Raw genomic sequence first — 12,371 nt, forward strand, 5'->3', positions numbered from 1 at the left:
CACCTTAACCTCTGACACCACAACACAGGTATGAATACTGGTCAGAACAATGACTTAGAGAAGACAATGTGTATGGAAATACAACGTGTATAGAGAAGACAATGTGGAAATACAACGTGTATAGAGAAGACAATGTGTATGGAAATACAACGTGTATAGAGAAGACAATGTATATAGAAATACAACGTGTATAGAGAAGACAATGTATATAGAAATACAACGTGTATAGAGAAGACAATGTATATAGAAATACAACGTGTATAGAGAAGACAATGTATATAGAAATACAACGTGTATAGAGAAGACAATGTATATAGAAATACAACGTGTATAGAGAAGACAATGTATATAGAAATACAACGTGTATAGAGAAGACAATGTATATAGAAATACAACGTGTATAATACTCACTGTAAGATTTGCAACAACAGATTTGGCATCGTCTGAAAAAAGACAAACAGTGTTCTAATTTTCTGTCGACTGTTAGGAAATGTGCCTCGTTCTGCCGTACTGAGGACGCAGTTCATAACTGGATCAGTAGGGACACAACAACCTAGTCTGGGGACGAGGAGGCGTGCTCTTCTGAGCAGAAACATACATGCTAAAGTGATGTTATTGTTTTGGTCTTGACTGACCTGGCCATGTGACCCAGTCAAGGATCAGGCCAGGGTCACTGAGATACAGTACTCTGTCTTCCTCTCCAGACTTTCCAGTAACTGGAGGAATTGGTCTGCCTGTCTAAACGCAGCCTATGAGGACCACAATGGGTCTGCCTGTCTAAACGCAGCCTATGAGGACCACAATTGGTCTGCCTGTCTAAACGAAGCCTATGAGGACCGCAATAGAAATAGGTCTCTGATTTTGTAGTTGGTTAATCCTCAATGATTTTATTAATGCATGGTCTTCAATTCAGTATTGTGTTTTTAAATGATCAATACACCAATCAAACAAACAAACCAAACGCTCACATTTGGGGTTGTTGGGGTACCTGGAGCGGATCCTGCCCAGGGAGCCGGGGATTAGTATGATGTCATCAACAGTGGACGGCATGTATGAGCTGAGAAACTCTGTCCTGTCACAGTGAGCCTCCTCCATACCTGAGGAACACATGTTCAGAACAGACTTTAAATCACTGCAGAATGAATATGAAGAAGGTGACTTGATTGTCCATAGTCAGAGAGAAATGGACATCGTCTAGAGCACGTGTCAAACTCATTCCATGGAGGGCCGAGTGACAGAGGGTTTTCGCTCCTGCTGTCACGTCCTGACCAATATAAGTTGTTATTTTCTATGGTAGAGTGGTCAGGGGGTGTTTCTGTGTCTGATCTATCTTTTCTAGTTCTATGTTTAAATTCTAGTTTTCTATTTCTATGTTGGGATTGTTTGGGGTTGATCTCTAATTGTAGGCAGCTGATCCTCATTGCCTCTGATTAGAGATCATATTTAAGTAGGGGTTTTTCTCATTGTTGCTTGTGGGCTATTGTCTTTTGAGTAGTGTGTTGTCCTCTCTGCGTCACGGTTTGTTGTTTTCCTATTTTCAAGTTATTTGTGTATTGCATTCAGTTTCACTTTTAATAAATATGTGGAACTACGAAAACGCTGCATCTTGGTCCGCTCCTTATAACAGCCGTGACACCTGCCTTGTACTTGATTGATGAATTGGGGTCACTAATTAGTAAAGAACACCCCTCGCCTGGTTGTCTAGGTCTTAAATGAATGGAAAAACCTAAACCTGCAGACACTAGTCCCTCCATGGAACGAGTGACACCCCTGGTCTAGAGGTCTGCGGAGGACGGATTTATTCATCCCGCCCACATCCGCACCCGCCCACACCCGCTGGCTTTCTGTCCGACTCCCACCCACTAACGCAAGAACTGGTCCCGAACCCAACCGCAGTACTGCAATGTTATTTTAGGCGTATGTGACGACTCAGCTCACTTGCCAGCCATGGTCGCAGTAAATTGTGCGCCCTGTAGGAAATATCAAAATGCGCAAAAATAAGCTAAGAAATAGGTTAAATTACCAGAGATTCTCACACGGCCCATTATATTAGGCTATCAGTATCACTGGGCTATATCAGCCAATAGGCTAGATGTACATTGAAGAGACCTGAGTTGGAGATACTTGCCCTTTCTCTAGAGCTCCGTTTTCTGACCTCCCTTTTAGGAGTAGGAAGATTTTCAGACGGAGACTAATATGAGTGATCAATATTTATTTCTAGGCAATGTAGTACACTATAGACTAATGATATTTAGGAAGTACCTTTCCTTGGAAAAATAACTGATTCTCCCACCAGTGTGTGTATTGACTAGGTAGAGTTAGTGTGTATTGACTAGGGTTAGTGTGTATTGACTAGGTAGGGTTAGTGTGTATTGACTAGGGTTAGTGTGTATTGACTAGGTAGAGTTAGTGTGTATTGACTAGGTAGAGTTAGTGTGTATTGACTAGGGTTAGTGTGTATTGACTAGGGTCAGTGTGTATTGACTAGGTAGGGTTAGTGTGTATTGACTAGGTAGGGTTAGTGTGTATTGACTAGGGTTAGTGTGTATTGACTAGGTAGGGTTAGTGTGTATTGACTAGGTAGGGTTAGTGTGTATTGACTAGGTAGGGTTAGTGTGTATTGACTAGGGTTAGTGTGTATTGACTAGGTAGGGTTAGTGTGTATTGACTAGGGTTAGTGTGTATTGACTAGGTAGAGTTAGTGTGTATTGACTAGGGTTAGTGTGTATTGACTAGGGTTAGTGTGTATTGACTAGGTAGAGTTAGTGTGTATTGACTAGGGTTAGTGTGTATTGTCTAGGTAGGGTTAGTGTGTATTGACTAGGTAGAGTTAGTGTGTATTGACCAGGGTTAGTGTGTATTGACTAGGTAGGGTTAGTGTGTATTGACTAGGGTTAGTGTGTATTGACTAGGTAGAGTTAGTGTGTATTGACTAGGGTTAGTGTGTATTGACTAGGCAGGGTTAGTGTGTATTGACTAGGTAGGGTTAGTGTGTATTGACTAGGTAGAGTTAGTGTGTATTGACTAGGGTTAGTGTGTATTGACTAGGGTCAGTGTGTATTGACTAGGTAGGGTTAGTGTGTATTGACTAGGTAGGGTTAGTGTGTATTGACTAGGGTTAGTGTGTATTGACTAGGGTTAGTGTGTATTGACTAGGTAGGGTTAGTGTGTATTGACTAGGTAGGGTTAGTGTGTATTGACTAGGGTTAGTGTGTATTGACTAGGTAGGGTTAGTGTGTATTGACTAGGGTTAGTGTGTATTGACTAGGTAGGGTTAGTGTATATTGACTAGGTAGGGTTAGTGTGTATTGACTAGGTAGAGTTAGTGTGTATTGACCAGGGTTATTGTGTATTGACTAGGTAGGGTTAGTGTGTATTGACTAGGTAGGGTTAGTGTGTATTGACTAGGTAGAGTTAGTGTGTATTGACTAGGTAGGGTTAGTGTGTATTGACTAGGTAGGGTTAGTGTGTATTGACTAGGGTTAGTGTGTATTGACTAGGGTTAGTGTGTATTGACTAGGTAGGGTTAGTGTGTATTGACTAGGTAGGGTTAGTGTGTATTGACTAGGGTTAGTGTGTATTGACTAGGTAGGGTTAGTGTGTATTGACTAGGGTTAGTGTGTATTGACTAGGTAGGGTTAGTGTGTATTGACTAGGTAGGGTTAGTGTGTATTGACTAGGTAGAGTTAGTGTGTATTGACCAGGGTTATTGTGTATTGACTAGGTAGGGTTAGTGTGTATTGACTAGGGTTAGTGTGTATTGACTAGGTAGAGTTAGTGTGTATTGACTAGGGTTAGTGTGTATTGACTAGGGTTAGTGTGTATTGACTAGGGTTAGTGTGTATTGACTAGGGTTAGTGTGTATTGACTAGGTAGAGTTAGTGTGTATTGACCAGGGTTAGTGTGTATTGACTAGGTAGGGTTAGTGTGTATTGACTAGGGTTAGTGTGTATTGACTAGGTAGAGTTAGTGTGTATTGACTAGGGTTAGTGTGTATTGACTAGGGTTAGTGTGTATTGACTAGGTAGGGTTAGTGTGTATTGTCTAGGTAGGGTTAGTGTGTATTGACTAGGTAGAGTTAGTGTGTATTGACTAGGGTTAGTGTGTATTGACTAGGGTCAGTGTGTATTGACTAGGGTTAGTGTGTATTGACTAGGTAGGGTTAGTGTGTATTGACTAGGTAGGGTTAGTGTGTATTGACTAGGTAGGGTTAGTGTGTATTGACTAGGTAGGGTTAGTGTGTATTGACTAGGTAGGGTTAGTGTGTATTGACTAGGGTTAGTGTGTATTGACTAGGTAGGGTTAGTGTGTATTGTCTAGGTAGGGTTAGTGTGTATTGACTAGGGTTAGTGTGTATTGACTAGGGTTAGTGTGTATTGACTAGGTAGGGTTAGTGTGTATTGACTAGGGTTAGTGTGTATTGACTAGGTAGAGTTAGTGTGTATTGACTAGGGTTAGTGTGTATTGACTAGGGTTAGTGTGTATTGACTAGGTAGGGTTAGTGTGTATTGACTAGGGTTAGTGTGTATTGACTAGGGTTAGTGTGTATTGACTAGGTAGAGTTAGTGTGTATTGACTAGGGTTAGTGTGTATTGTCTAGGTAGGGTTAGTGTGTATTGACTAGGGTTAGTGTGTATTGACTAGGTAGGGTTAGTGTGTATTGACTAGGGTTAGTGTGTATTGACTAGGTAGAGTTAGTGTGTATTGACTAGGGTTAGTGTGTATTGACTAGGGTTAGTGTGTATTGACTAGGTAGGGTTAGTGTGTATTGTCTAGGTAGGGTTAGTGTGTATTGACTAGATAGAGTTAGTGTGTATTGACTAGGGTTAGTGTGTATTGACTAGGGTCAGTGTGTATTGACTAGGGTTAGTGTGTATTGACTAGGTAGGGTTAGTGTGTATTGACTAGGTAGGGTTAGTGTGTATTGACTAGGTAGGGTTAGTGTGTATTGACTAGGTAGGGTTAGTGTGTATTGACTAGGGTTAGTGTGTATTGACTAGGGTTAGTGTGTATTGACTAGGTAGAGTTAGTGTGTATTGACTAGGGTTAGTGTGTATTGACTAGGGTCAGTGTGTATTGACTAGGGTTAGTGTGTATTGACTAGGTAGGGTTAGTGTGTATTGACTAGGTAGGGTTAGTGTGTATTGACTAGGTAGAGTTAGTGTGTATTGACTAGGTAGGGTTAGTGTGTATTGACTAGGGTTAGTGTGTATTGACTAGGGTTAGTGTGTATTGACTAGGTAGAGTTAGTTTGTATTGACTAGGTAGGGTTAGTGTGTATTGACTAGGTAGAGTTAGTGTGTATTGACTAGGTAGGGTTAGTGTGTATTGACTAGGTGTTAGTGTGTATTGACTAGGGTTAGTGTGTATTGACTAGGTAGAGTTAGTGTGTATTGACTAGGGTTAGTGTGTATTGACTAGGGTTAGTGTGTATTGACCAGGTAGGGTTAGTGTGTATTGACTAGGTAGGGTTAGTGTGTATTGACTAGGGTTAGTGTGTATTGACTAGGTAGGGTTAGTGTGTATTGACTAGGGTTAGTGTGTATTGACTAGGTAGGGTTAGTGTGTATTGACTAGGTAGAGTTAGTGTGTATTGACTAGGTAGAGTTAGTGTGTATTGACTAGGGTTAGTGTGTATTGACTAGGGTTAGTGTGTATTGACTAGGTAGGGTTAGTGTGTATTGACTAGGTAGGGTTAGTGTGTATTGACTAGGTAGGGTTAGTGTGTATTGACTAGGTAGAGTTAGTGTGTATTGACTAGGTAGGGTTAGTGTGTATTGACTAGGGTTAGTGTGTATTGACTAGGGTCAGTGTGTATTGACTAGGTTGGGTTAGTGTGTATTGACTAGGTAGGGTTAGTGTGTATTGACTAGGGTTAGTGTGTATTGACTAGGTAGGGTTAGTGTGTATTGACTAGGTAGGGTTAGTGTGTATTGACTAGGTAGGGTTAGTGTGTATTGACTAGGTAGGGTTAGTGTGTATTGACTAGGTAGGGTTAGTGTGTATTGACTAGGTAGGGTTAGTGTGTATTGACTAGGTAGGTTAGTGTGTATTGACTAGGTAGGGTTAGTGTGTATTGACTAGGTGTTAGTGTGTATTGACTAGGGTTAGTGTGTATTGACTAGGGTTAGTGTGTATTGACTAGGTAGGGTTAGTGTGTATTGACTAGGGTTAGTGTGTATTGACTAGGTAGGGTTAGTGTGTATTGACTAGGGTTAGTGTGTATTGACTAGGGTTAGTGTGTATTGACTAGGTAGGTTAGTGTGTATTGACTAGGGTTAGTGTGTATTGACTAGGTAGGGTTAGTGTGTATTGACTAGGGTTAGTGTGTATTGACTAGGTAGGGTTAGTGTGTATTGACTAGGGTTAGTGTGTATTGACTAGGGTCAGTGTGTATTGACTAGGGTTAGTGTGTATTGACTAGGTAGGTTAGTGTGTATTGACTAGGGCTAGTGTGTATTGACTAGGCAGAGTTAGTGTGTATTGACTAGGTAGGGTTAGTGTGTATTGACCAGGGTAGGGTTAGTGTGTATTGACTAGGTAGGGTTAGTGTGTATTGACTAGGGTTAGTGTGTATTGACTAGGGTTAGTGTGTATTGACTAGGTAGGGTTAGTGTGTATTGACTAGGGTTAGTGTGTATTGACTAGGTAGAGTTAGTGTGTATTGACTAGGGTTAGTGTGTATTGACTAGGGTTAGTGTGTATTGACTAGGTAGGGTTAGTGTGTATTGACTAGGGTTAGTGTGTATTGACTAGGTAGAGTTAGTGTGTATTGACTAGGTAGAGTTAGTGTGTATTGACTAGGGTTAGTGTGTATTGACTAGGGTCAGTGTGTATTGACTAGGTAGGGTTAGTGTGTATTGACTAGGTAGGGTTAGTGTGTATTGACTAGGGCTAGTGTGTATTGACTAGGGTTAGTGTGTATTGACTAGGGTTAGTGTGTATTGACTAGGAGTTAGTGTGTATTGACCAGGAGGTTAGTGTGTATTGACTAGGTAGGGTTAGTGTGTATTGACTAGGTAGGGTTAGTGTGTATTGACTAGGTAGGGTTAGTGTGTATTGACTAGGGTTAGTGTGTATTGACTAGGTAGGGTTAGTGTGTATTGACTAGGTAGGGTTAGTGTGTATTGACTAGGGTTAGTGTGTATTGACTAGGTAGGGTTAGTGTGTATTGACTAGGGGTTAGTGTGTATTGACTAGGTAGGGTTAGTGTGTATTGACTAGGGTTAGTGTGTATTGACTAGGTAGAGTTAGTGTGTATTGACCTAGGGTTAGTGTGTATTGACTAGGTAGGGTTAGTGTGTATTGACTAGGGTTAGTGTGTATTGACTAGGTAGGGTTAGTGTGTATTGACTAGGGTTAGTGTGTATTGACTAGGTAGGGTTAGTGTGTATTGACTAGGGTTAGTGTGTATTGACTAGGGTTAGTGTGTATTGACTAGGGTCAGTGTGTATTGACTAGGTAGGGTTAGTGTGTATTGACTAGGGTCAGTGTGTATTGACTAGGTAGGGTTAGTGTGTATTGACTAGGGTTAGTGTGTATTGACTAGGGTTAGTGTGTATCGACTAGGTAGGGTTAGTGTGTATTGACTAGGGTTAGTGTATATTGACTAGGGTTAGTGTGTATTGACTAGGGTTAGTGTGTATTGACTAGGGTTAGTGTGTATTGACTAGGGTTAGTGTGTATTGACTAGGGTTAGTGTGTATTGACTAGGGTTAGTGTGTATTGACTAGGGTTAGTGTGTATTGACTAGGGTTAGTGTGTATTGACTAGGGTTAGTGTGTATTGACTAGGGTTAGTGTGTATTGACTAGGGTTAGTGTGTATTGACTAGGGTCAGGGTTCAAGGTGGTTGTGCAGCAGTACCGTGATCTCCCACCATGATGATGTTGACACATCGGTGGAGTTTCATCTGTTTCAGGCCGTCCATCAGCTGACCAATGATCTTATCAATGTCTTTCAGAGGGTTGTTCAGCTGCAGCACAGAACACACTGATCAATATTCACACAGCAATCACAACCATCAGGGGATATCATAGAACTATTGATCCCTATACAGATCATCAAAATACCTAATCATTATTAGACATTGAACATAACACAATCAGCAGCAGTAAAATAACAATGTGGAGGCTATATACAGGGTGTTACGGTACAGAGTCAATGTGGAGGCTATATACAGGGTGTTACGGTTCAGAGTCAATGTGGAGGCTATATATAGGGTGTTACGGTACAGAGTCAATGTGGAGGCTATATACAGGGGGTACCGGTACAGAGTCGATGTGGAGGCTATATACAGGGTGTTACGGTACAGAGTCAATGTGGAGGCTATATACAGGGGGCAATGGTACAGAGTCAATGTGGAGGCTATATACAGGGGGTACCGGTACAGAGTCAATGTGGAGGCTATATACAGGGGGTATTGGTACAGAGTCAATGTGGAGGCTATATACAGGGTGTTACGGTACAGAGTCAATGTGGAGGCTATATACAGGGGGTATTGGTACAGAGTCAATGTGGAGGCTATATTCAGGGTGTTACGGTACAGAGTCAATGTGGTGGCTATATACAGGGGGTATTGGTACAGAGTCAATGTGGAGGCTATATACAGGGTGTTACGGTACAGAGTCAATGTGGAGGCTATATACAGGGGGTACCGGTACAGAGTCAATGTGGAGGCTATATACAGGGGGTACCAGTACAGAGTCAATGTGGAGGCTATATACAGGGTGTTACGGTACAGAGTCAATGTGGAGGCTATATACAGGGGGTACCAGTACAGAGTCAATGTGGAGGCTATATACAGGGGGTACCGGTACAGAGTCAATGTGGAGTCTATATACAGGATGGCAATGGTACAGAGTCAATGTGGAGGCTATATACAGGTGGTACCGGTACAGAGTCAATGTGGAGGCTATATACAGGGTGTTACGGTACAGAGTCAATGTGGAGGCTATATACAGGGGGTATTGGTACAGAGTCAATGTGGAGGCTATATACAGGGTGTTACGGTACAGAGTCAATGTGGAGGCTGTATACAGGGGGTATTGGTACAGAGTCAATGTGGAGGCTATATACAGGGGGTATTGGTGCAGAGCCAATGTGGAGGCTATATACAGGGGGTATTGGTACAGAGCCAATGTGGAGGCTATATACAGGGTGTTATGGTACAGAGACAATGTGGAGGCTATATACAGGGTGTTACGGTACAGAGTCAATGTGCTGTGCCCACTGCTGCTGTTTAATTATTTGTTACTTTTATTTCTCTATTTTTTACTTATTAACACTTATTTTTCTTAAAACTTCTTAATAAAGCATTGTTGGTTAAGGCCTTGTAAGTAAGCATTTCACTGTAAGGTATGTTGTATTCGGCGCATGTGACAAATACAATTTGATTTGAAATACAAAATCTCTAGAAAATGGTTCATCAATTCCACACTGTACAGGTCATGCATGTACATGTCTGGGTTTGTTTGGGGCCTTGCTATGGCTGGACAGTTGAAACAGAAAGCCAGTGTTTATGCTACAGTGTTGTAGATTGTTCTGTATGTAACTAGCTACATCTGGCATGAGTGCTGCTGTAGTGACTGCTGCTTAACACATACTCAGGTCCCGGTAGTCTGAACCACAACCGTCTCTCCCCCAGACCCAACCCAAGCCCTAGGCCCAGCACCTAGACCCAGCACCTAGACCCAGCACCTAGGCCCAGCCCCCCAGCCTCCAGCCCCCAGCCTCCAGCCCCCAGCCCCCAGCCTCCAGCCCCAGCCTCCACCCCCAGCCCTCAGCCCCCAGCCCCCAGCTCACCTCAGTGCTCATGGGCCCCAGCTTGTGGCCAAACGTATCCGGCTGCTCGGAGTGCATGGCGTAAACATACGGCCTGAAACAACACAGGTAGAAGGGAATCTTAGATTAGCCATGTGTATTCTACACCACCTCCAGGTCTCAAATACAGGGCTAGGATATGGGAGCAAAGTTACTTACTCAAAGTCAGATGGAGATTGCTGCTAAGCATAGAGCGGCCATCTTGGATGCATGTAGAGGATGGGGTTCACTGTTGGTATATCATTGCAGATAGTAACAGCCTAAAGAAGAGGATAAAAGAAGCTGACTTACCTCTCTCCGTCTGGCAGGTGAAGCCACTGTAGCATGGTCAGGACTCTCCTCTCCAACGGGATGGAACTGGAAAGACACATCAGCTGAGTTCATTATATGGAGGACAACATGTAGATCACTAAACAAAATTCTGGGGTGCTGTGTATCAATGTTTTACTGTGTCTGGGACGCTGTGTATCAATGTTTTACTGTGTCTGGGATGCTGTGTATCAATGTTTTACTGTGTCTGGGACGCTGTGTATCAATGTTTTACTGTGTCTGGGACGCTGTGTATCAATGTTTTACTGTGTCTGGGATGCTGTGTATCAATGTTTTACTGTGTCTGGGACACTGTGTATCAATGTTTTACTGTGTCTGGGACGCTGTGTATCAATGCTTTACTGTGTCTGGGACGCTGTGTATCAATGCTTTACTGTGTCTGGGACACTGTGTATCAATGCTTTACTGTGTCTGGGATGCTGTGTATCAATGCTTTACTGTGTCTGGGACGCTGTGTATCAATGCTTTACTGTGTCTGGGACGCTGTGTATCAATGCTTTACTGTGTCTGGGATGCTGTGTATCAATGTTTTACTGTGTCTGGGATGCTGTGTATCAATGCTTTACTGTGTCTGGGATGCTGTGTATCAATGCTTTACTGTGTCTGGGATGCTGTGTATCAATGTTTTACTGTGTCTGGGATGCTGTGTATCAATGCTTTACTGTGTCTGGGACGCTGTGTATCAATGCTTTACTGTGTCTGGGATGCTGTGTATCAATGTTTTACTGTGTCTGGGATGCTGTGTATCAATGCTTTACTGTGTCTGAGGTGCTGTGTATCAATGCTTTACTGTGTCTGGGATGCTGTGTATCAATGCTTTACTGTGTCTGAGGTGCTGTGTATGTATCAATGTTTTACTGTGTCTGGGACGCTGTGTATCAATGCTTTACTGTGTCTGGGGTGCTGTGTATCAATGTTTTACTGTGTCTGGGATGCTGTGTATCAATGCTTTACTGTGTCTGGGATGCTGTGTATCAATGTTTTACTGTGTCTGGGATGCTGTGTATCAATGCTTTACTGTGTCTGGGATGCTGTGTATCAATGCTTTACTGTGTCTGGGATGCTGTGTATCAATGCTTTACTGTGTCTGGGATGCTGTGTATCAATGCTTTACTGTGTCTGGGATGCTGTGTATCAATGTTTTACAACACCACATTTGATCCTTTCTGTTTGCATCCAGGAAAGCTGCCAGATTAGAACAATTAAAGACATTATAACAGACCTATACAGTCCTGGGATACACCAGATTAGAACCACTAAAGACATTATAACAGGCCTATATAGTCCTGGGATACACCAGATTAGAACCACTACAGACATTATAACAGACCTATATAGTCCTGGGATACACCAGATTAGAACCACTACAGACATTATAACAGGCCTATATAGTCCTGGGATACACCAGATTAGAACCACTACAGACATTATAACAGGCCTATATAGTCCTGGGGTACATCACTCTCCTCCCCCCCTGGAAGCCTTTGAACCTCAAAGCCTCCCCTCCTGTTCCTGTCTTGTAGAGCGAAGGGCCACCAGCAGACCTCCATCCTCCAGCCCACTTGGCACAGCTGCCAACCATCAACCCCAGGGTTTACCTCTCTAACTGGGGCTTGACATGTGGGGGAGCTGGGGGGTATGGAAGGGGGTAGACCTTATCCCACTAAATCACTACAGGGGGGCTTCTCTTCTTCTCGACCCCTCTGGTGTTGGTTAAGACCTCCCTGGAGTTGGTCTTAACAGAGACCTCCACAAAGCTACAACCATAACTCCCCGGCATCTCCAGACCTCATTGGTTAAAAAATACAGTCTTATACTGTACTGTAAAGTTAACCCCCCTCCTCCTCCTCCTCCGTGCCCTGGGCCTACCTCAGGAAGTGCACCTTGAAATGCACTTTGTCACTGCTTTTGAAGGAGTCCCCCAGCTGGCCAAGTTCACATGCAGGCATCCCGCTTTATGTTAATAGGCCGATTTGAGTCAAATTGCTCTCAAAACAGTTAGGGCTGTACGCCTCCGAACTGAAGCCTGCCTGAAAGGCCTCTGTGTCTTATGAATGTGTGAGGCATTGTGTTTTTTTAGCAGCCTGCATGCGTTAGGTTAGCCAGAGTACAACTAAACAAGAACACATCCATATAGTTTCCAGACATCTCCAACTGAAATCCACAACGGTGTTATGACAATATAACAGCAACACTTTGTTGTGTTTTGTCTTTGAGAGT

General features: G+C 42.9%; 1 protein-coding gene across 1 annotated transcript in view; it reads right to left on the reverse strand.

Moving 5' to 3' along the window:
• The window catches only part of LOC106597885 (ectonucleotide pyrophosphatase/phosphodiesterase family member 2-like), a 108,347-nt gene that overhangs the window by 83,386 nt on the left and 12,590 nt on the right, over positions 1-12,371 (reverse strand). Inside the window, 5 exon segments of the mRNA XM_045696647.1 lie at positions 412-443; positions 969-1,097; positions 7,866-7,974; positions 9,804-9,876; positions 10,113-10,178. Of these exon segments, the coding sequence (XP_045552603.1) occupies positions 412-443; positions 969-1,097; positions 7,866-7,974; positions 9,804-9,876; positions 10,113-10,178 (409 nt within the window).

This window comes from Salmo salar, chromosome ssa02 (assembly GCF_905237065.1).
Source record: "Salmo salar chromosome ssa02, Ssal_v3.1, whole genome shotgun sequence".
NCBI classification, from domain to species: Eukaryota; Metazoa; Chordata; class Actinopteri; order Salmoniformes; family Salmonidae; genus Salmo; species Salmo salar.